Source organism: Gouania willdenowi, chromosome 4, assembly GCF_900634775.1.
Source record: "Gouania willdenowi chromosome 4, fGouWil2.1, whole genome shotgun sequence".
NCBI lineage: Eukaryota > Metazoa > Chordata > Actinopteri > Blenniiformes > Gobiesocidae > Gouania > Gouania willdenowi.
In genome coordinates this window covers 410,799-434,693 of record NC_041047.1, presented here as the reverse complement: position 1 = coordinate 434,693, position 23,895 = coordinate 410,799, and the positions used below count along the sequence as shown (strand labels likewise).

Below are 23,895 nucleotides of genomic sequence, written 5' to 3'. Positions count from 1 at the left end.
GCGACAGAATTTTCCCACATCAGATTTGAGTCCAGGCCAAAAAAAACAGCGAAGGACTCTGTAATAGGTTTTCTTAATTCCTAAATGTCCAGCAAGACCATCGTGAGCTAAACTAAGCACCTGGTAACGGAACGGTTGTGGAACCACCACTTGTTTCACCACATTCCACTCTAAATGACCAGTTGCAGGAGGAAACCAACGGCGCATAAGGACACCGTTCTCCAAACTGTACACATTTTCAGAATTGGTTTGAGTGGTGACTGCAGCTTCTAAACAAGCAGACAGGGTTCGGTCTGTGTTTTGAGCGGCTACAAAAGAACTTTGATCCACCTCAAACTTCAAATCTGCTTCACTGGGTATCAGACTGTCATTAAGTTTTGCTGGATTATCATCAGAGTCAATTTTTTCACTCATCTGGTCCTGATGATCATTTGACAGAAATGAATCAGACAAATCTATACCTTTACATTTTCTAGCTTGTGCACGGGTTACAGCACAAACAGGAAACACGTTATTTTTTCCTGCAGTTATCAAACCAACTCCGGGATTATTAATCACTTCCACAACAGGAAACACACGTTCACCCGCCAGATCATTCCCCAATATCATGGACACCCCCTGGACTGGTAACCGTTCCCGCACTCCTACACGCACTCGTCCAGACACTAGAGAGGAACTCAAACATATTGAATGGAGCGGGGGGCGCAAAGTGCTCATTTGCACCCCCCACACCAGCGCGTCTGAGCCACAGTATGAGCTGTCAGAAAAGGGTGAAGTGCTCTGTACAATTAATGACTGAGAAGCTCCAGTATCACAGAGAATACTGATCATACCGTCACTAACGCATGACGTGTCAGTAGGTTGCAATGGAGCAGGACGCACAAAACCAACGCTTTTTGGAGTTGATGATTTTGTTTTGCTCTTTGATTGCTCTCTGCGTAAAATAACGGGGCAGTTAGCGATCATATGTCCAGTATCATGACAATAAAAGTATACACTGATCACAATCCACTTGTTTTCCTACATCAGATGTAGGAAAACACACACACACACACACACACAGTGTAACACACATGCACACATACAGTGTAACGCGCACACACACACACAGTGTAACACACATGCACACACACACAGTGTAACACACACACACATTTCAACACACACACACACACACACAGTGTAACACACATGCACACACACACACACACACAGTGTAACGCGCACACACACACACACACACACAGTGTAACACACACACACACACATTTCAACACGCACACACACACACATTGTAACACACAAACACAGTTTCAGCACGCACACACACACACACGTAAAAGTGCTCTTTGTGTCTTGGATGTTTAATATTATTTGAGCCAATGAGACGTGAGATGCGTCAGTCGTCATGGAAACATTGGACACTTTCTTGTGAATGGACTGAATGTGTGCGTTTAAAGGTTATAATAGTTAGATAAACACGCCTCTAAAAATGACCCGGTCAGAAACAAGTACCAAGACCTGGAGGACGGCCTCTCGTTAAGACCAGAACCTGAGGTTGAAGATCTGTAGTTATTGAAGGGTGAGGTGTTGGGAGGTAGAGCCCATGATGTCATCTTAAATAGTCTAATAATACTCTAGAACCTGTTCCTGATCATCCTGTAAAAGTTAAACACACACCACACTGTGATGATGTCACTATAGGAGTAAGTCCAATGTTTATATATAGATATAATATTGATCTAAACAGAGCTGGGAAAATGGGATTAATCCAGGCTAAGCTAATCCTCTTTCTCTGGGATAGAATCATTTCACCAAAGATAAAGCACATTGGTTGTCATGGAGACCCACAGTGCAGCTATCCTGTTCCTAAAGTCAGACTTAGTTTATCCTGCAGAGCTTCACTGATCTCATCTGGTACTATAAAACTTAACCTGGTGATTCACAACAAAGGGGCGGAGTTATCAGTGGTGTGACCATTCACAGACAGACGTTAGCTTGTGTTAGCTTACATTAGCTTATGTTAACATGGAGGAACGGTTATTGTTACCACAGAAGAAGAATTCATCACATGATCATTGTTCACCATAATTATAGCCTCTAGAAATAGGAATAAATTAATTAAACATATTTACTAGAAAAGGAATGAGTACAACAGCTAATGTGATGATTGGGGCGTATTTACAGTATATATTATACATACTGTACATCTATAGAACTATAGACTCATGACACATTTATTTATTTGACAGAGACATAGTTACAGCAAAAGATGCATACAGTGTATAGCTAATGCTAATGCTAATTCTCTACTCCTGTTCCTGGTTGAGCTCGATACAAATTATACAAAATGTATAAAAGCACAATCTTAAACACATATTTTGTTGATTACAGCAGTGATTCAGCATTTATACATTCCACATTCAGCTCACACAGATACACACACTAACTCATCACACTATTAAAAACATTATTTACAAATCTGTACAACTTTGATTTGTTTTAAGCCACAACTTGAGCCTGGACGTGAACAATTTAAACTGTTATACATGTGAGATGGTATACAGTGAGTTCTACAGTTTGGTCTGTTTGATGGAAAAAACACTGACCAATGTGTTCTACGGCTGGAGATTGTTCACTTATTACTGGAGGTGCTACTGGTGACTCTGGTGCTGTTTTGTCTCTGTAATAATGAACTTAGTGGCTCTGCTGAAAGGTTATTAATGCATTTCTATATTAGTTTAAGGGAATATCATTTAAATGCAGTGATGGTAGTGGGTTGGTTTGCTTGGTTGTATAATGAACTAGACACTAGACATCTGAACAGGACAAAAGCAGGTCATTTATGAAGAGACAAAACAACAAAGGTCCCATTATAGAGCCCTGGGGGACACCCATTTTATTATTTAAAAAGTGGATTTGTCCTGAGCCACTTTCACACACATGGAGGTAGGATGTAAACCACTCTATTGTTTCTGGTGAGATGTTCAAAGATGACATTTTAGACAGAAGCAAGTCATGATCCACAGTGAGGAAGCCCCTCCTTAAATCTAAAAACACTGCCCCCACCACTTCTCCCCCGTCATTACACTTTTTCAGATTTTCTATAAAGCAGCAGTTTCTGAAGGTGCAGAAACTAATGGGTCTCCAGGTGGTCAGCTAGCTGTGTGGCTACAGTTTTTTAATCAGTATAAATAAAATAGATATGGGTCTGTAATCAGTCCTGAGCTCCTGGTTTAAATATCGAGACAATAACAGTTTTTTTCTAATCAACAGGAAATTTACAAGTTGTAATTGAAAGATGTGTCAGAAGTTTAATTAATTCACTCTGATACATAGTGACATATTTCAAACCTTGACTTCTTTAAATGTTAATGATTAAGTTTCACAGAAAATGAAAAAATGAAATGTATTACTTCAGAAAATTACATTTGATCATTAAAAAATATATTTTAAAGAGTTTATTTGTATACTGTCAGTGATTGGTTGGGCCTGTTTAGCATCAATGGGGGCGTGGCCTGGAGGTGATGAAGCCTTTGGGGTATCTATGGGGGACTCACTCATACCATGGTGTAAACATAGAATCATTCTTTATTGTTTTTAATCATCTAATGTAATATTCTTATTTTCTGAGACACTGAATTGAATCATCTATATTTAAAGAAATAAAAGTTTTAAATATTTCACTCTGTGTGTCGTAAGTCTATATCATAGATGGGTTTACCTTTGGGAAGTTTTTCATGAACATCTAAATATTATTTTGTATATGTATCTGTATGTAAATCATCCTTTTACATTGTTTTATTGACTTTAAATCTATTTGTTTTTATTAAATTGCTCTGATATCTTTGTCTTGTCTTTTTTCTCTAAATTTACTAAAACATGTTCTTTGTATTGTGTGAACTCTACCTGTTCCATGTTCACTATCACAGGGGTTCTCAACCTTAGGGTCAGTAACCCATTTGGGATCATGAGACCAAGGGGGTCACCAGATACATTCAAAACATTTTTAACAATTTCAGCTCATTTTTACTTATTTTTACCATTTTTCTACAACTCCACCAAACTCACCATATTTTAACATATTTTCATCACTTTTTATTTCCATATTTTTTCTCCTTTTAATGTATTTTTGCTACATTTCTCACATTTCTGACACTTCTACATCACATTTTAATGACTTTTCTACACATTTTTTCCAGACATGTTCATCACTTATAAACCATTTCTACCACTTTTACACCTAATGTCACATATGTTGATCTATTATTGTCACTTTTCACCAGATTTCATGATTATTTTTGGACAATTTAACCACATTCATAATTTGTCATGTCCATTTTTTTCTATCAGTTTAAACTAATTGTTTTTACTTTTTAAATGCCATAATCACATTTCACCTCCTTTCCACCATTTTTGGTCACTTTGAACCATTTTATTAGTGATTAAAACCATGATTTCCATCTTTAAGATGACTATAATAATAATAATAAACGTTCCTGGATAACAGTGGATATTATTCAGATGAATAAATAAATGTGGTTATCACAGATTCATAGAACAATAGACCATCATTTTACTGACTTTATGGATGGACCCCAAAAATCTCTCCTTTATTCCCCCTTATAGATGGTCCTGTCTCCACATGACTGTTCTTCAATGTTCATGTCTGTGTTCAACCACCTTCAGCTACAGTGGGGGTCCCTGCTCTATGGAACCTTTATTTTGGAGGGTCCCTGCTCTATGGAACCTTTATTTTGGAGGGTCCCTGCTCTATGGGACCTTTATTTTGGAGGGTCCCTGCTCTATGGAACCTTTATTTTGGAGGGTCCCTGCTCTATGGGACCTTTATTTTGGAGGGTCCCTGCTCTATGGGACCTTTATTTTGGAGGGTCCCCACTCTCTGGAACCTTTATTTTGGAGGGTCCCAGTCTTTGGAACCTTTATTTTGGAGGGTCCCGCTCTTTGGAACCTTTATTTTGGAGGGTCCCCACTCTCTGGAACCTTTATTTTGGAGGGTCCCGCTCTTTGGAACCTTTATTTTGGAGGGTCCCCACTCTCTGGAACCTTTATTTTGGAGGGTACCCGCTTTCTGGAACCTTTATTTTGCAGGGTCCCCACTCTCAGGAACCTTTATTTTGGAGGGTACCTGCTCTCTGAGACCTTTATTTTGGGGGTCGCTGGATGAACAGGTTGAAAACCACTGATCTATTCGATGTTATCAATAATGAAATTAATAATCTAACATTCTAATGCAATAACAATATTAATACAATGAGAATACCAGTAACTATAACAGATTAACAATAAAAAATAATACAATAATATGATGATGTAATGATATTTCTAAGAATAGCAATAACAATAATAACAGTAGTAATTATACAATAATAATCATTGTCAAATGCAATGTATAGCCTTAAACAATGTTGTCAATAAAAACCTGAGCACATCTGAACGTTTTCTAGGTTCCTTTTGTTCTATATATATATATATATATTTATTTATATATCTATCTATATATCATGTCAGACGTTTGTTACAGACAAACCCCGTGAAAAATGCTTGAGAATTTAGTGATTTATGACAACTTTAATAGTGTAAACACATCATTCCTCTATAGACATAATACACTGTAGGAGTGACTGACACCTTTCCAAGATGGCCGCCCTAATGACACACCGCTCGTGGGCGGCAGCAGTTGATACGGCGTCTACGTATTATAATGTCTATGCGCACAAGTCTCCTCTGATGCATGCTGGGTACTGCAGAGAAGGTCGCGCGTGATGACGTTTCACGAGTCCACGAGCACACAAGTCTGCACAGGTACAAGTACACAGATTGAGAAACGGTCCGTGTCTGCTTGGCTGTGCGCAGTGATTGGCTCTGGCCGCACACGTGACTCTAGCTCGGGTGAGGAGCTGTGTAGTGAAATAGAGACGGATGGTGCTCTAGCGCCCCCTCACACTCTGAGGTCAAAAGATGAATAGGTTTCATTTCTGTGTGAACATGAATGTGCCGTTAATCTGAAATAAAATTAAAATAAACATTTTGAAACGAGACCAAATTACTGTAAAATAACGGATGCACACACTCGGGGTATTTGGAAGCCGTGGACAAAGTATGAGGTCAGACAGACGCTGCGTCGAGATAATCACAAGAACAGGACAGCGTAAAAATACATTAACTTATAAAAACAGATGTTTGTACCAAATTTACTTCTACCGGTTGAAAAATAAATGAAATTACAATCATTATAAATTTTAAAAATATAGTTTGATGATCACATGCAAAAAAACTTCCAGAGTGAATTCAACTAATACAGAAAATATCATTTGTGAATAAATGTCATTCATACAATCAGAGGTTTTTTCTCTTTTTTTTACCTCATCTGCACATGATGTCAAAGGTCAACACTACAAAAAGTGTAATATTTTATAAACAGCAATGCATGTTTTATTATTGCAATTAAATAAATGAATCATGTCAGTGCATCATAGACCAGTGTATGTGTAAGAACCACTACTGTAAACCCAAGCGCTGCCCTGGAACCAAAGATGCCGCCAGGCTAACAGAAAGAGCGGGGGCCAGAGAGCCCCAGGCGCAGCCGGGCACCAGCCACATCCCCCAGGGGGTGACCCCCGCCACAACAAGGAGCGGCCGAGCAGGAGAGAAGCCCGCGCCCACACCAGGGTCAGCACAGGCCCGCACGGCGCCACGATGCAACACCCTCCACAGGGAGGCAGCCCCGGCCACCCGACGAGAGAGGATGCCATCTACCGCCCAAGCAGGGTCACCCCGCCAGCCACAGACCGATAAGCAGGCGAACCCAAGCACCCCCAACCAGGCAACGCCACCCCACACCAATGCCGCACACCGGCCCACCACGCCAGCGACATTGTATTAACATACTATTAATATATCACTGTTCCTACTATTAGATGTTGTATTGCTATGATCATTATTACTACTTTACATTATTATTATTATTATTATTATTATCATTAATAATATTAATATTAATATTATTTATTTATGCTCCTCCACATCGAGAAGAGCCAGATGAGGTTGCTCGGGCACCTAATTAGGACGTGCCCTGAACGCCTCTCTAGTGAGGCGTTCAGGGCACGTCCCCCCGGGGAAGACCCAGGACAAGCTGGAGAGACTATGTCTCTCCAGCTTGTCCTGGGAACGTCTCGGGGTCCCCCCGGAAGAGCTGGAAGAAGTGGCCGGGGAGAGGGAAGTCTGGGCCTCCCTACTGAGGATGCTGCCCCCACGACCCGGAAACGGCTAAGCGGAAGAAGATGGATGGATGGATGGATATTAATATTAATATTTTATTTTTACTATCATTATTTAATGCTCCGAACGGCGCATGTCTCTGACGTCACTGTGAAACGTTTCTTATTGTAGTATTCCTGCGCTGCAGGACACGCCCCTCGGTGGGAGGGGCTTGTATCAGCAGCAGAAGGTTCATCGTGAGCATCAACATGGAGTGAGTATCATTCCTCACGGTTTAATGTGTAAAACTGGATAAGAACAGACACAGAGCGGTCTGTAGTTATTCTGTGTCTGTGTATTTATATCCATGCGCTGCTGTAGCTAAGCTAAGCTAAGCTAACACAGACAGACGGAGCTGAGATCCTGCTCTACTTTGTTGAGCGGATGATTACAGTGATGGAGCGGATCAAAGCGTGACTCAGTGAAAACTAATAATCTGTTTAAAACGTCACAAACTGAATCAGTGAGAATGTTTTAATCTGCAAACAATAAAATGTGGTCTAAACACAAACTGTAATATATTTGAAAATAATCAAATCACAAACATTAAAATATAAGTATAGATTTACAGAGAGAACCGATCACTGTCTCCATGGAAACACAGTCTGTCTGTAACTCACCTGTCTGTCTGTCTGTGTGTGTGTGTGTGTCAGTCACACACACAGAGAATTTGGTCACACCCTTTTTTCCTTTTTTTTTGAGCAGGGTGGGGGTAATGTACAACATAGCCATACATGCTGATCAGAATCAGAATCAGAATCAACTTTATTGACCAAGTATTGTATTGAATACACACGAGGAACTGTATGAATAATTGATTTAACTGACGTATCGTAGTTTTGTATGAAGTAAAGATTGACAATGACTCGAGATATATTTTTATAAATGTTTTAATGTTTTAGTGTCAATAGCAATGGTGGGTGGCCAGTAGAGGGCGCTAGGGCGCCGCCCCACCCCTCACCACGTTTGTTTGACAAAAAAATTATAAAAATGATAATGAATTAAAAGTACTACAAAACAAATGTATATCTGTATTTAGATCATCAGAATAAATATTATATAGATAATAATAATAATAATAATGATGTGTGAAGTTGTTTGGTTTATCTGCGTCTGATTGGTGAAGTGTTTCCTGTTCAGGGCGCACTAATCTATACCGTCCACTCTCGTTTAAAGTTGTGCAGTAACGCCTCTTCTATACGAGTCTATGGAGTGTCTGTGGGCGGAGATTACCTGCGCCCACAGACACTCTGTGGCTGTGCAGAGTTGAATACAGCTGATCATTTACACAACACCCTCCTCCCACCATGGGAGGGGCTAACGTGGTCCATCATAAAGTTTTCCCTGCCTACCTGCTGACTCAGCATGTATAAACACAGGAGCATTTAAAGCATTTTACAGAGAAACATGAATAAACTACATTTGATGATTTCAAATCTAAAATATGTCCATATTTTGTAAACTAGGTGTTATATGATATATTGTCACATCTTAAATTATGTTTATTCATTTACCACTTCATTTTTCACCCACGTTTTTATTTAATTAGTTGTTAAACTAAAACTGTAAAAAAAAGGTAAAATCTGAAAAACAAAATAAAAAACAAAACAAATTAAATTTCAAGAAGTATAATAACCCTGACACTCACTCACTCTATTGTATATACCAGAGTTTTTCAAATTGTGGTACGTGTACCCTTAGGGGTACGTGATGGCACTACAGGGGGTACTTAAGGAAAATTAACAAATGAAAGCATTAAAAATATGGGGTTTTATAATGTTTATTTCTTTAGTTCTAAATGATAATAATACTAAATATTACCAACAAGTCATAAAACAACAATAAAAACACCAAATAAGAGAAAAATATAGTGAATAATAAAAAGAACAAACAACCAACAACAAAATACACAAAATGACACTAAAAACACACTAAGAGATTAAAATATTTATTACCAACAACACACAAAACAACAACAAAGACAAAGTTACGCAAACATAACAGAGAAACAATCATAATGACATAATAAACAGACTGAGATGGAATAATTTAAATAATACCAACCACACACAAAAACTAAATACACAAAATAAAACTATAGAAATAAATCTATTCAAGAGACACTAAATACTGTTTATTTACATTTATTGATAAAATGAGATTATTTAAAATGTGTGTTATCACTCATTCATTCCATTATTATGATTTATAGATGTTTTTATAGTATTCTGAGTAAAATGTGGTAGTTGGACATAAGGGGGTACATGGGTTCAGAACCCACTGGTATAAACTACTACTGTATACTATATTTGTTCTTGTTTATGGGTTAAATAATAATAAACATGGTTAGTTTGAAAACAGTTCTGTAAATGTAATAGTTCTTATTTATTTGTTCAAAGCTACACAAAACCTGTTTTTGATGTAAATCTATTTTAGAGTTGTAGCCCCTCCCCCTTGAGAAAAATACACCAATCACCACTGATCAATATTAAGTTTTTCTGCAACAATCAGTGGCTGAAATAACAGGTCACTTATTTTATATCATTTTAAAAGATGACGTAACATTTTTTTAAAATAACATTAAATCATAACAACAGGTTACATTTATTCTGTTTTTTTATTTTACATAAATGCTGTAGATGAATGAATTTAACAGTAACATAACCAACTTATCATCTGCATTGATTCACCATGAATTAAATTCAGAGGGTCCAGCTCTGATAGTGGGGTCTCCTAACCCTCTTCCCCTGGTCAGGGGTCTGTAACCTTTACTCTACAATCTACCATTGAACCTCATCTCATTAAATTATATACAGTTAAAATTATATAGAATAATATTTGATTTATATTGATCATGTAAATGGAAACTTAAAAACAGTTTAAAATAAAATAAATTAACATCAATAAATAAAACATTATCTTCATCTTCAAATTCTTACACATCTCAGTTTACATGAACACAATGTTTATAAAGAAGATTTTTATAGTTAATGTATATGAAAGTCTATAAAAAGTAACATGAATATAATAACACATGATCATGTGATCAACACATGCTAATTACTCATTTCATAAAACATACATATTTAACCTGTACATTGGTGGTTAAATGAATCTGTTCCCACACAATTAAAATCTCTATTTTCTTCCAGAAATAGTGTTTTTGTTGGTTTAGTTTCTTACCAGGGATTTAAAACTTAAGGTTAGTCACAGGTGGAGGAAAGTTGATGGTCTGTAGATGTTGTAGGAATGTGCTGAGTCATTGTACAGCGTGATTTATTTTATGTTAACACATTGTTATATCATGATTTTATTTGTCATTGATCATTAATAACCTCTGTAAAAAATAACTATTTATTTCAATAGTTTTTTTTAAAGCTATAGGGAGCCATTGTACAAGAGTCAAAGGGCCACATTAGGCCCCAGAACCACAGGTTGCAGACCATTGCTCTGAGAGAACCACAGCTGAACATCTGTCCTGGTATCATAGTCCATCAGTTCTGGTCCCTCCATGATGATTCTGATGAGTGTGTATGCTGTATTGCTGAGCTCAGCACATTCTTCATTTTTACTGCTGCTCTCAATGTGAGCGTGCACTCTGTGAACGACTCGTTATGTCTGGCTCTGTTCACGGACCGCCCACACTCCAAAGGAGCTCATTGATGTTTATACTCTGCATATTCATCGTTGCTGTACCTGCAGTAAAGGTACGTGAGCGTGCAGCGTCTCATCACCTGCAGCGCTGAGCGAGAGAGAGAGAGAGAGAGAGGTGCACTCTGTGGAACGTGACAAAGCGTTCAGCCTCTCCATCCAAATTAAGGTCACCATACGCACTCACACGGCTGCAACAAGATAAAATTTACACAGAAAAATAGTAGCATATGCGACCATTTTGGTCGCAGTCTCGAGCCCCGCTATAGTTGGAGCACACTCTTCTTAAAAAGGGGGATCACTACCCCGGTCTGCCACTCCAGAGGCACTGCCCCCGATGTCCACGTGATGCTGCAACATCCAGGGCCTTGAGGAACTCCGGACAGATCTCAGGCTCTGCTTCCTCATCAGAAGTCGTGTAGGTGGGATTGAGGAGGTTTTCGAAGTATTGTTTCCATTGATCCACAAGACGAGTCGAGGTCAGCAGCACACCATCCGCACCATACACAGTGTTGACAGTGCACTGCTTCCCCCTCCTGAGATGCTGGATGGTGGTCTGGAACCTCTTCGAAGCCATCCGGAAGTCATTCTCCATGGCCTCACCAAACTCCTCCCATGTCCAGGTTTTTGCCTCTGCGACCGCCGTGGCTGCGCTCCGCTTGGCCCGTCGGTACCCAACGTGAGTGATGACATCCCCAGCAAAACAAGGGAATCCCCAGAAGGAGCACTCTCCAGTACTCTGTCTAAGGAATGGGTGGATACTCTGAGCTGCTGTGCAGGGCTCTCTGGTCACGTACAGTGTTGTTCCCGTTACCACTGAGTGATGTTTCCCGTCAGCAAACTTTCCACTGCTCTGGAATAAAAACTCTTCAGGACCCTCACAGAGACTCAGCTGTCTGAGGTGATAGCCTCACCCTTTTCACTTGACTGTCTATGTGGGTTATCCATGTTAGGGGTGTAATCCCACTGCTTTCCTCTCCTGAAGTCTACAATCAGTTCTTTGGTTTTGCTGACATTGAGGAGCAGGTTGTTGTCCTGGCACCACTGTGACAGGTTTACAACCTCCCCTGTATACGCCTGCTCATCATTGTTGCTGATGCGACCCACAACCACCGTGTCAACTGTAAATTTTATGATGATGTTGGAGCTGCGTGTGGTCACACATTCATGTGTATACAGGGTGAAGAGCAGGGGGCTGAGAACACAGCCCTGTGGTGCACCGATGTTGAGGGTGCAGGGGCTGGAGGTGTGTCTTTCCACTCTAACGACCTGGGATCTGTTTGTTAGGAAGTGCAGGATCCAAGCACACAGGAAGGTGTTAAGTTTGAAGTTGATCAGCTTGAAATAGAGGTTGGTGGGGACAGTCTCACATAGTCCTTCTGTTCAGATGGGTGAGGGTGGTGTGAAGTACCTGGGAGACAGCATCATCTGTGGATCTATTCCATCTACAGTATATGTGAACTGTAGTAGATCCAGATTTCCATCTTGATGAGTCTCTCAAAGCACTTCATCATCTCTGAGGTTAGTGGTACTGGGCCATAGTCATTAAGGCATGTTGGAGAGCCATTCTTTGGTACTGGGACAATAATAACTTTTTTTAGGCATGTGAGGACCACAGACTGACTCAGGGAGAGGTTGGAGATGGTGGTAAACACTGGAGCTAACAGGTCAGCACAGGACTTCAGCACTCTGCCAGAAATACCATCTGGCCTGGGAACCTTCCTGGTGTGAAAGTTAGAGTTGTTGATAAGTTGTGACTCCAAAGCAGCCTTGTTGCTTGAGAGCAAATCAATGTGTTCTGTACCTGTCAGACACGCTGTCACCATGGCGATGAAGCACACTGAGTCTAGAAATGATTTAATAAAACACAGTTAACACACACTGGATGGGTGTGTGTCCACTTTACCACATGTAGCAGCATGTGATGGAGAACAAAAGATACGGCGACCCAGCTGGAAATACTCGACCACCTGTCATGTGACCCCGCTTCCCATTCGTTACCACAGCAACCAAACACGGTGTCACACACACAAATATCCTACATTATGGCTCCACGTGTTATAAAGGTTATTTTACACAATAGGTGTACCTTCATATTTTTACTTGTCCTTTGGTGTACCTTGGATATAAAATAAAAATATAGATATAGATATATGTGTAACTCACCTGTGTTTGTCTGTCTTTCAGAGTCTCTCAGCAGGACCGGCTGCAGTTTTTGGAGGTGAGACCTCTGTGTGTGTGTGTGTGTGTGTGTGTGTGTGTGTGTGTGCATGCATGTGACTCCATTTCCCATCATGCCTCAGGATCAGAGGAAGTTGCAGTTGGAGTTTGATGATCACAAACTTGAGCAGGAAAACGATCGCAGAACTCAGCAGCTCCTCAAGGTTTATCTTTATATTTATTATTTTTGTTTTTTATTTATATAATGAATGTTTGGTTATTATTTATTAATAATGTTTTTTTAATCATTTATTAATAATGTTTATTGATTATGTATTAATAATGTTGGTTTATTGTTATTAATAATGTTTTTATTATTAATGTTTCTTATTGTTTAATAATAATCTTGGTTTATTACTTGTCTAGAAGGGTATTACAAAAAGCAGTTTCAACAAACTCTGTGTATCTGATTCATTACAGCTGGTATGAAGTGGATCAATCAACCCTGAGTATGTAAACCTTGGGTTAATGACGTGCACAAGTGCCATAAAAAGCCATCATCAATGGAGCAAAGATAACACGAACTACCATGGCAACCACCTGGAAGAGAGTGATTATTTCACCCTGATGGTGAAATAATCAGGTGTTTATAGAGGACTGTGTGAGGAAAAGGTAACACTGTCACAGCCTAAAGGATAGAATATGGGCTAAGTTATAATACAGTCACTCAAACATGTATAAGTAATTGGTTTAAAATGTTTGGTTCATTTAGGGTCAATACGACAGGAGAAAAGACCACTGGGCAGCAGCTACACATTAAATATAAAAACATTATTCAGAAAATTAATGTATATTTAGGTCAACATATCAACATTCCCACCCACTCAAAAGGTCACATTCTTGATTTACTCTGCTGCTCTGGTGTCACCCCTCTACTGTAAAGCTGATGAACTCCCCATAACTGATCGTTTTCACGTCTCATATCATTCCGTAATATTAAAACCTCCAGTAATGACCACCACCTGGACATAAACACCTGTTCCACCACTGATGAACTGGTTATGCATTACAACACTACTGTTTCATTCTCCACTCCTCCCCCTGGTTCACACACCATCTCCAGCTCATGAAAACCAGAGGTCGCCAACTCGAGCACCTCCATGAACAAACCCACCTCACTATTCACAGACATGTACAATAACCACATCCTCTAATACTCAAACTAAACCAGTATTACTCTGGTTTAAACTCCAGTCTCTAGCACTGAAACACCAACGACCTCATCATGGCAGCTGATTCTGGACTCCTCCCATCCTCATCCTGCTAGACCTGAGTGTGTTATTTGACACCATCTCTCACACCACCCTTATGAACAGATTAGCTTCCATTAGCATTACCCACACCCCCCTTAACTGGTTTGAATCCTATCTTGAATCCTTTAAATTAAACCCCTCCCCCTCAGGGCTCAGTCCTGGGGCTCCTTCCCTTCATCATTTAGCTCCTCCCCGTAGGCAATATCTTCCATAAATTTGGCATTAATTTTCACTGTGAGTCAGATGAATCCCAGCTCTACCTTTAGTGATAGACACTGAGAGGTTGATCTACATTAAAACATCTACTGACATCTGTAGTAAAGTTCACTGGATACAAACCTGTGGAGGATGTAAAGGAGATGACAATTGAAATGAATACACGTTTTAAGGCTCAACATTAACTTTACATTGTTTCATACTGTAATACAGCTGGATGTATAGTTATCATAGTGTGAAAGGGTTAATGAAGCTTGCTTGAGCGCATAGGGTTAGGGGTTTGAATCTCAGCTGTCATCTTTTTTATCACGTCTTGTTTGGGCCTCCAGACGACTACATTATATTAAAAATCTATATAAATGATGCAACGTCAAGTGGCCGTCACTGTCTTTATAGAAGGGCTGTACACCTCCTCTACTTACTAGGGCCAAATGAAAGTGAAATACTCCTTGAATACAATTTTTAAATTCTAACTACATTTTGAATGAACTCATCCTTTAGAAACTCTGTAAGTTGATCATTTAAACCATAAGTACAAGTAGAGCTGTCTATGGTAAGAGCTGTAAATGTATACCTGTAGAAGAAGTGATCAGCCCTCCCAGTGCTGACCACACATAATATTCATACTAATATTCCCTGGTCGTCACGTCACTGAAGTGATGAAGTGACCAAAAAAATCACGTGAGATTTAAGCGACTATAGTCTCTGAAGTGGCGTTCTTAGTGAACACCGTTAGAACAGACTCATATTCCTCTATAAGCACCTGCTTATTTCACCCATCGGGTGGTTGCCATGGTAGTTTGTGTTATCTTTGCTCCATTGATGATGGCTTTTTACCACACGCGTACATGTCAGTAACCCAAGGTTTACATACTCAGAGTTGATTGATCCACTTCATACCAGCTGTAATGAATCAGATACACAGAGTTTCCATCATGGGGTATGTTGACCTAGAGTTTATGGATAAACTCAGAGTTTGTTAAACCTCTTTTCTAGAATACACCCCAGGACATGTCCTGTTAGGGATGAAGACTCATGGTTTCTCCAACTCTGAGTGCGATATTATTTATTCTGTGTTTGTGTTGTTGTTGTTGTTGTTGTTGTTGTTGTTGTTGTTTGTTATGTTGTTGTTCAGTAGTGTTTGTAAACACAGTCCCAGGCTGAGAGAGAACGATGGCTGCTGGAACGACCGTCCTCTACTGGACCAGGCTTCAGCCACATCAGAACCATGGAGCCTCCTGAACCAGGAGAGAACCAGAGAAGAACCATCAACAGGTCTCAGTCAGAACCAGTTCACACTGTCTGTCCTATGAAGCTGGTTAGCACCATGTTCGCTTAGTCAGGTTAGCTTAACCAGGTTAGCTTAGCCTGGTTAGCTTAGCCAGGTTAGCTTAACCAGGTTAGCTGTACCATGTTAGCTTAGCCAGGTTAGCTTAACCAGGTTAGCTTAACCAGGTTAGCTGTACCATGTTAGCTTAGCCAGGTTAGTTTAATCACACAAGCTTAACCATGTGGGGAGTGGTGGCCTAGTGGTTAAGGACGTTGGGCTTGTAATCGGAGGGTTGCCGGTTCAAGCCTCACCTGGGCCGTCACTGTGGAATGTTGAGCAAGTCCCTTAACCCTGAACTGCTCCCCAGGTGCCGCAAAATGGCTGCCCACTGCTCCCCAGGGATGGGTTAAATACAGAGGACAAATTCCATTAATGTAATAACATTACATGGCCAATTAAAGGTGAAAGCCCTGATTTAATTTATCTTCACTAAGTGATTCACACTCACATCAAAGGGGCGGCGTTTTCAGCGTGTGACCAATCACAGACAGACCAATAGGGTTGGGCATCGTTTGGATTTTAACGATTCCGATCTCGATTCTCAATATTGATTCCTGTTCTAAATGATTTTCAATTCTGGTTCTTTGAGTTGTGCAGGTCACAGGTTTCACAGGAGAATGTTTTCATTTGAAAAAAGCCTTTACACGGCTATTTTATTCATTCACTTAGTTGGTACAGTTTAATTTGGTTGCTGTACTGTAACTAGGATATTCAATTACAAAGGTCCCGAGGACTTCTGGGTTTGACAAACATGGGGTGAGACGTGCTGGCTCCCGCTATCCTGTAAAGAAACCCACCTGTTACCGACACACATTTGTGTTATCGAGGGACTACCTCGCTGACGACAATGCCACCTAAAATTGCCAAGACGGGACCCAGCGATAGAACCGAATCGGAGCCCGCTATGAGCAAAGCGGATCTGATAGCCTCGCTAGCTGAACACAGACTTTACTGGCTGACCTCAAAACATCGTTCAGTGAGGTTAATGGGAAGCTGGATGGGCTTCAACTAACTGTGAACAGCCATGACCAGCGACTGGGATCGTTGGAGGAAAATGCTGAGTTGTTTCATGTACGTCTGAAAGAGGTGGAAAGTGCCTGTGACATGCTTTGTGATGACAACCTGAAGCTAAAGGCTAAGCTAACAGACCTGGAGGGGAGAGATTGTAGGAATAATTTCCATTTAGTGGGGTTGCCTGAAGGAATTGAGGGTCCTCAACCCAGCAAATATTTCCGGAATTACTACAGGAGGTCTTTGGGCACCTTCCCCTCCACTCCGGAGCTAGACCGTGCACAGCAGAGTTTTGCTCCTAAACCTATAGGCTGTGGCCTGTAATTATCCACTTTCACCGTCATCAAAACAAGGACCTTGTGATCCAAGAGGCCAGGAAACGGGACGATTTGAAGTACAAAAATAACCCGTTCCGCGTCTACGAGGACTACTGCTCTGAAATGGTTAACCAAAGGAGGGAATCCAGGTCTGTGATGTCAACTCTGTACAACATGGGATTGAAACCCTCACTATTGTACCCAGCACAGCCAAACTGGACGGCCTTTATCAAAAAACCTTTATCAAAAACTATAAAGACTGTTACATTAAATTTATGAGGCTTTGTGTGCAGTGGTCTAAATAGGGGCTGTGTTTATGACCAGGTTTGTTACCTTATTCTGTAAATACAGAAACCTCTATATTTAAGCATTTGTGAATATTCAACTGTACTCTTTCTTGTCTTGGTGGATTTTCTTTTCTTTTATTGATCTATATATTATTATTATTGATCCTAATGGTCGCTATGTCATAGTCACTGATAAATTCTTCAACTTTAAAGTGGTTTTCATTAATATATATGCCCCAAATTTTGATGAGCCTCAATTCTTTTCTCGTGTTTGTGTACTCATCATGGGGGGGATTTTAACTTATGAATGGATGCTGGAATGAACAGATCCTCTGTGAGGCTGGGGTATACATCGTGTCCTATTCAGACATTTCTTTTGAATTTTGGCTTTTCAGATATTTGGTGTTTTTTACACCCTTGAGACCGACAATATTCCTTTTTTTCACATCCCCACCATAGTTACAGCAGAATTGATTATTTTTATATTGATAATAAACTGACTTCAGACGTGCTGCTGTGTGAATACCAACCCATAGTTATTTCTTACCATGCTCCTCTTCTACTTAAATTATAACTACCTGATGTTGCAGCTCCTAGGCAGCATTGGAGGTTTAACTCTATTACTGTATTACTGATGATGACTTTATAACTTTTATGTCAGACTGAATATCTATGTTTTTAGAAATCAATATGACCCCAGATATTTCCATTTCAACAGTATGGGAGGCTCTTAATGCATATATGAGGGGCAAGTGATATCATATGTCTCTAACAAGAGGTCAAAACAAGCGTAGCTGGAACATCAAATAGCTGACATAGATCAAAGGAATTCACAAACCTCTCACAACCTGTTTGAGGAACGCTTTAAACTTAGTGCAGAGCATAACTTACTAACATCTCAAGTTGTAGAAAACCTACTACTTAAAAATAGAAGCAATACTTATGAACTTGGGGACAAGGCTGGAGAGTGGCTTGTGAGACAGATCAAAACAAGTCATCAGTGGGATACATTCCCCAAATAGGGAAGAAATTACTGACCAGCAAGGAATAAATGATGCTTATTATAATAGTTTGTCCACCTCTGAGAACTAACCCTTGTCTTCTGATAAATCTTTTCAGAGATTTACAAATCCCAGTTTTGTCTTCTGATCAGGTTGAGGCCTTGGATGCACCGTTATCACAGCAGGAGGTCATGGTGGCGCTTAAATCATTACAGCCCAGAAATCATTTGGTCCAGATGGTCTGCCTAGTGAGTTTTATGCATCTTTTTCTGGAAAATTAACTTCCATCCTAACTACCGTATACTCAGACTCTCTTAAAATGAGTTCTCTCTCTGCTACTTTAAATCAGATTTATATCCTGGATTAAATTACTGTATGCTTAACCCCTCAGCTATGGTGCTCACTAATGAGAGATATTCAAACCATCTAAATTACAGCATAGCACACGCCAGGGTTGCCCCATGAGTCCCCTCCTGTTCATATTAACCATTGAGCCCATAGCTGTGAGAAATAACAACACTATGTTTAGATTCTGTACCGAACATAAATTATCCCTTTATGACCTTTTGCCTTTTGTGTCTGATGCGGTTACAACGATTCCCTCTATTTTGGGACTTTTTTCTAAATTTGGGTACATTTTGGGGTATGAATTGAATTTGCTCAAGAGCGAACTATTTCCACTTAACATGCCTGATGTCATTTTAAACTATTAAGATTCCCTTTAGGATTGCAGTAGATCATTTTACTTATATTGGCATTAAGGTGACCAAAAAATTCACTAATCTCTTTAAGAACAACTTTGATAAATTATTCCATCAACTTTGATAAGATCTGGATAGGTGGACACCCCTCCCACTCTCACTGATTTGAAGAGTTAATGTAATCAAAATGTCGGTGCTTCCAAGATATTTATACCTGTTCCAGTGTCTACCTGTATTTATTCCAAACTCTTATTTTAAGAAGCTAGATTCTGCTATCTTCCATTCATGGCCAAGATCATTGAGAAGGTGGTCTTCAACCAACTGAGTCAATTCTTAACATTCAACAAAATATTTGATAAATTTCAGTCAGGTTTTGGTTCTCATCACAGCACTGAAACTGCTCTTATCAAAGTGATCAATGACATAAGGTTGAACACTGATTCAGGAAAAGTATCTGTTCTCATTCTGTTGGATCTAAGTGCTGCATTTGACACTGTAGATCATACAATTTTGTTGCACAGATTGTAAACATGGGTTGGACTAAATGTTAAAGTAATGGTTTAAGTTCTACTTGGAGGAGCGAAGCTATTTTGTAAGCATTGGAAACTTTGAATCTGACAGATTACCAATGTCCTGTGGGGTTCCTCAGGGATCTGTTCTTGGACCCCTTCTGTTTAACCTTTACATGCTTCCTTTAGGACAAATTTTACAGAACTGTAAGGTTGATTATCAGAGCTATGCAGATGACACACAACTATATCTATCACTGAACCCAGATGACCATGGTCCCATTGAGGTGTTGTGTGACTGTTTAGAAAAAGTAAACTGATGGATGAGTGAAAACTTCCTTCAACTAAACCATGACAAGATGGAGGTGATTGTCTTTGGTAACAATGAAAAGAGGACTGCTGTCAGCAAGTATCTGAGTCTGGATCTTTAGAAGATAAAGACCAAGTCAAAAACCTTGGTGTTCTGATTGACTCAGATCTGACATTCAGCATCAGATCAAATCTATCACAAAACATCTTCTACCACCTAAAGAACATCTCCAGAGTGAAAGGTTTAATGGCTCAGAAAGACCAGGAGAAACTGGTCCATGCTTTTATCTCCAGCAGACTGGACTATTGTAATGGTCTTCTGACAGGAATCCCCCAAAAGAGCATCAAACAGCTACAGCTGGTTCAGAACGCTGCAGCTCGGGTCTTAACCAGAACAAAGAGGTCAGAGCACATTACTCCAGTTTTAAAGTCTTTACACTGGCTCCCAGTCAGCCTCAGAATAGACTTTAAGTTCTGCTGCTGGTGTATAAATCTGTGAATGGGTTGGTCCAGAATACATCAGTGACATGTTAGTCAGGTATGAACCCAGCAGGTCTCTCAGATCTATGGACACAGGTAGATAGTGGAGCCCAGAGCTCACAGTAAACATGGTGATGCTGCTTTAGTTGTTATGCTGCAAAGAAGTGGAACAAACTGCCAGCAGAGCTGAAGTCAGCATCCAATGTGAACATTTTTAAATCAAAGTTAAAGGCACTTTTTTCTCTATGCATATGATTGAGAGAGAGATTTTTTGTCATGTTGTTGATGTAATGATGATTTTACTGATGATTTTAATTGATTTTACTGATGATTTTAAATGTTCTTATTGATTTAAATGTTCTTATTGATTTTAAACAATTGAATGTTTTATCATGTAAAGCACATTGAGTTGCCTTGAGTATGAAATGCGCTATATGAATAAATTTGCCTTGCCTTGCCTTGCCTTGCCTATCTCCTTTTACATCTGGAGCGGCAAAAAGCCACGCTTACGTAAAGACATCTACAAAAGTCTAAACAGAATGGTGGTTTGGCTCTTCCCAACTTTCCACATTTGTGCTGTCTTATTATATTATTATTATATTGGGTGCAACACAACTCTGACAATTGTGGACTCCTTTGGGTTGAGATGGAAAGATTATTGAGTGGCAAAGAAAGGCGGCTATGGAAACCCAGCTACATCTCGGGGAAGTGAGCGTTGTCTCATCCCTGTATTGCCCAGTGGAATCCAGGAGGGACATCAGTTGATGCCGTCGCAACTCTCGGAGCGGCTCCACACCCGGCGTCCCAGAGCTGCTAACCACCGCGGCGTTAACCAGGAAAACCTTCGCTTGCTAGCACGAGCTTCTTCACCGAAAAACGTGGAAATACTTCGCATGGCACTGCTTAATGTCAGGGTCGCTGGCAAACAAGACCTTCGTACTCAACGATTTCTTCATTTCCCAGCATTTGGACATCATGTTTCTGACAGAGGACATGGTTACGTCCTGGTGAGTCTTCAGCTTTCTCTGAACTTTCTTCCTCCAGGCGGCTCGTTTTTTAGCTCTCCCCGTATCTATGGAAAGGGCGGAGGGCTAGCCTCTGTGTTTAAATCCAGTCTTAAATGCCGACAACGTCCAGCAACAACTTTCTCAAGCTTTGAACTACAGTTGATTGAAATACAAGAGCACTGTGCCTGTTCTGTGCGAGCTGGTATATTCGACCTCCAAAGTTTAACAAAGACTTCATTGCAGACTTTTCTGACTTTGTAAGCAGGAACCGGTCTTAAATGTGATCATTTCTTAATAGTGGGTGATTTTAACATACATGTTTGCTGTGACTCAAAGCCTCTGGTAAAGGAACTTTTTAATCTTACACAGTGGGTTAACTGGCCCGTCGACAGCAGAAAAATTCTCAAATGCTTTTACTCATCTTGTGCCCACACTGGTCTTATCACATTGTTCTGTTGAAGAGGCCACTAGCAGGTTTAATTCTACATGCTCCTCCATTTTAGACGTGATTGCTCCTTTGAAAATGGTTAAATCTAAGTCTGTGTCTGAGCCATGGTTGAATGACTCTACTCATACACTTAGGCGTGAATATAGACGTGCGGAAAGGAGGTGGAAAAATGACAAGCTTCACGTTTCTTTTGGGCGTTTTGTGAGACTGTTTATCAAAGTATCAGAAAGCTGTGAAGTGTTCTACAGCTGAGTACATGTCAAACTTGATTTCTACAAATCATAACAGACCCCAAGTTCTGTTTAATGTTTTAAATAGACTTGTGAAACCTACTGACTCAAACTATGTTGTACATTCTCAAACTTTGTGTTGAAAGTTTTCTGAAATTTTTTGTTGACAAGATAAACTGCTATTAGAGACTCACCCTCTTCTTTTAAAGTGGTTGATCCCTGTGTTACTTCTGTGTGTTCTTGGCTTTTGAGCATTTTGAACCTGTGTCCTTAGCGACCTGTCCATTGTTGTGCATAAATTAAGAGCTTCTAACTGTCCGCTTGATTGTCTCCCTCCTAAACGCTCAAAGATGTTTTGTGTGCAATTGGGCCTCATATACTGGTGATTATAATTCCTCGCTGACATCAGGCTGCGTTCCAAGTTCCTTTAAACAGCTGTTGTTCAGCCTCTGCTTAAGAAGCAAAACCTGGACTTTGAAGTTCTGACAAACTACAGGCCAATTTCTAAATTGTCTTTCTTATCAAAAATCTTGGAAAAACTGGTTTTTGCTCAAATACAAACTTATCTGGATGTAAAGTTTAAGTTACGTCACAGCACTGAGACTGCACTCTTAAGAGTTTTTAATGACCTTATTTTAACTGTTGATTCAGGCTGCTCTACTGTTTTGGTACTTTTAGATTTAACGGCAGCATTTGACACTGTCAACCATGAAATATTGCTTTCACGCCTCAAAAATCATGTTGGCATTAAAGGTACTGCCTTTAGTTGGTTTAGATCGTACCTTGAAAATCGATCTTTTGTCGTCCACCTTGGTCCTTACGTTTCTGGAGTTGCCCCACTCAGCTGTGGCGTGCCGCAGGGCTCCATTTTGGGCCCCTTATTGTTTTCAATGTATATGTTGCCCATTGGGTCAATTTTCAGAAAATATAAAATTGACTTTCATTGTTTTGCAGACGACCTGCAAATGTATCTGCCTTTGAAGCCAGACACAGACAATGCTCAAGTTTTGTTTGACTGTTTACAGGAAGTAAAGGACTGGATGGCTCAAACTTGCCTAAAGCTTAATGACTCTAAAACTGAAATTGTATTTGATAACTCATGTGATGTCACTGCTCTGGGCCCTTTGAGTATCTATTTCCACGACTCTGCTCGGAATCTTGGGGTTGTTTTGGACAGTTTATTTAAGTTTGACAGACAAATAAGTTTAGTCGTCAAAAATAGCTTTTTTTCAGCTGCGTTTGCTCAGCAAAATCGAGCAACACCAATGCCGACCTGGAGCGTGTCATTCATGCTTTTATTACGTGTCGCTTAGATTATTGTAACTCTCTGTACTGTGGCCTCGATCAAACTTCCATCTGGCGTCTGCAGTTGGTTCAAAACGCAGCGGCGCGTTTGCTCACGGGAACGAGGAAACGTGAGCACATACAGTAACTCCTGTGTTGGCCGCTCTGCACTGGCTTCCAGTCAGTTTTAGGATTCAGTTCAAGATACTGTTGATGGTTTTTAAATGTCTGAATGGTTGGCTCCATCCTACCTTTTAGAGCTTCTGTTGATCTGTGATCCAGGTCAAACACTGAGATCCTCCAATCAAATGACTCAGGAACAGCCTTCAGCTGAACGTCATAATGGTCCAGTCCATTCAT

The 23,895-nt window shown here is 40.1% G+C and overlaps 1 protein-coding gene across 3 annotated transcripts in view; it reads left to right on the top strand.

Annotated features, from left to right (window-relative positions):
* Positions 1–16,159, top strand: part of LOC114462280 (electromotor neuron-associated protein 1-like) — a 34,816-nt gene extending 18,657 nt beyond the window's left edge. Inside the window, exons 8-10 of one of the 3 annotated variants that reach the window (XM_028445001.1) lie at positions 13,120–13,153; positions 13,236–13,316; positions 15,775–16,159. In XM_028445001.1, coding sequence (XP_028300802.1) covers positions 13,120–13,153; positions 13,236–13,264 — 63 coding nt within the window. In that variant the 3' untranslated portion in view covers positions 13,265–13,316; positions 15,775–16,159. Of the gene's footprint in view, positions 1–13,119; positions 13,154–13,235; positions 13,317–15,756 lie in introns of all 3 variants that reach the window. The other 2 variants (XM_028445002.1, XM_028445000.1) reach the window with 2 other exon arrangements.
* The last annotated feature ends 7,736 nt before the right edge of the window (positions 16,160–23,895 follow it).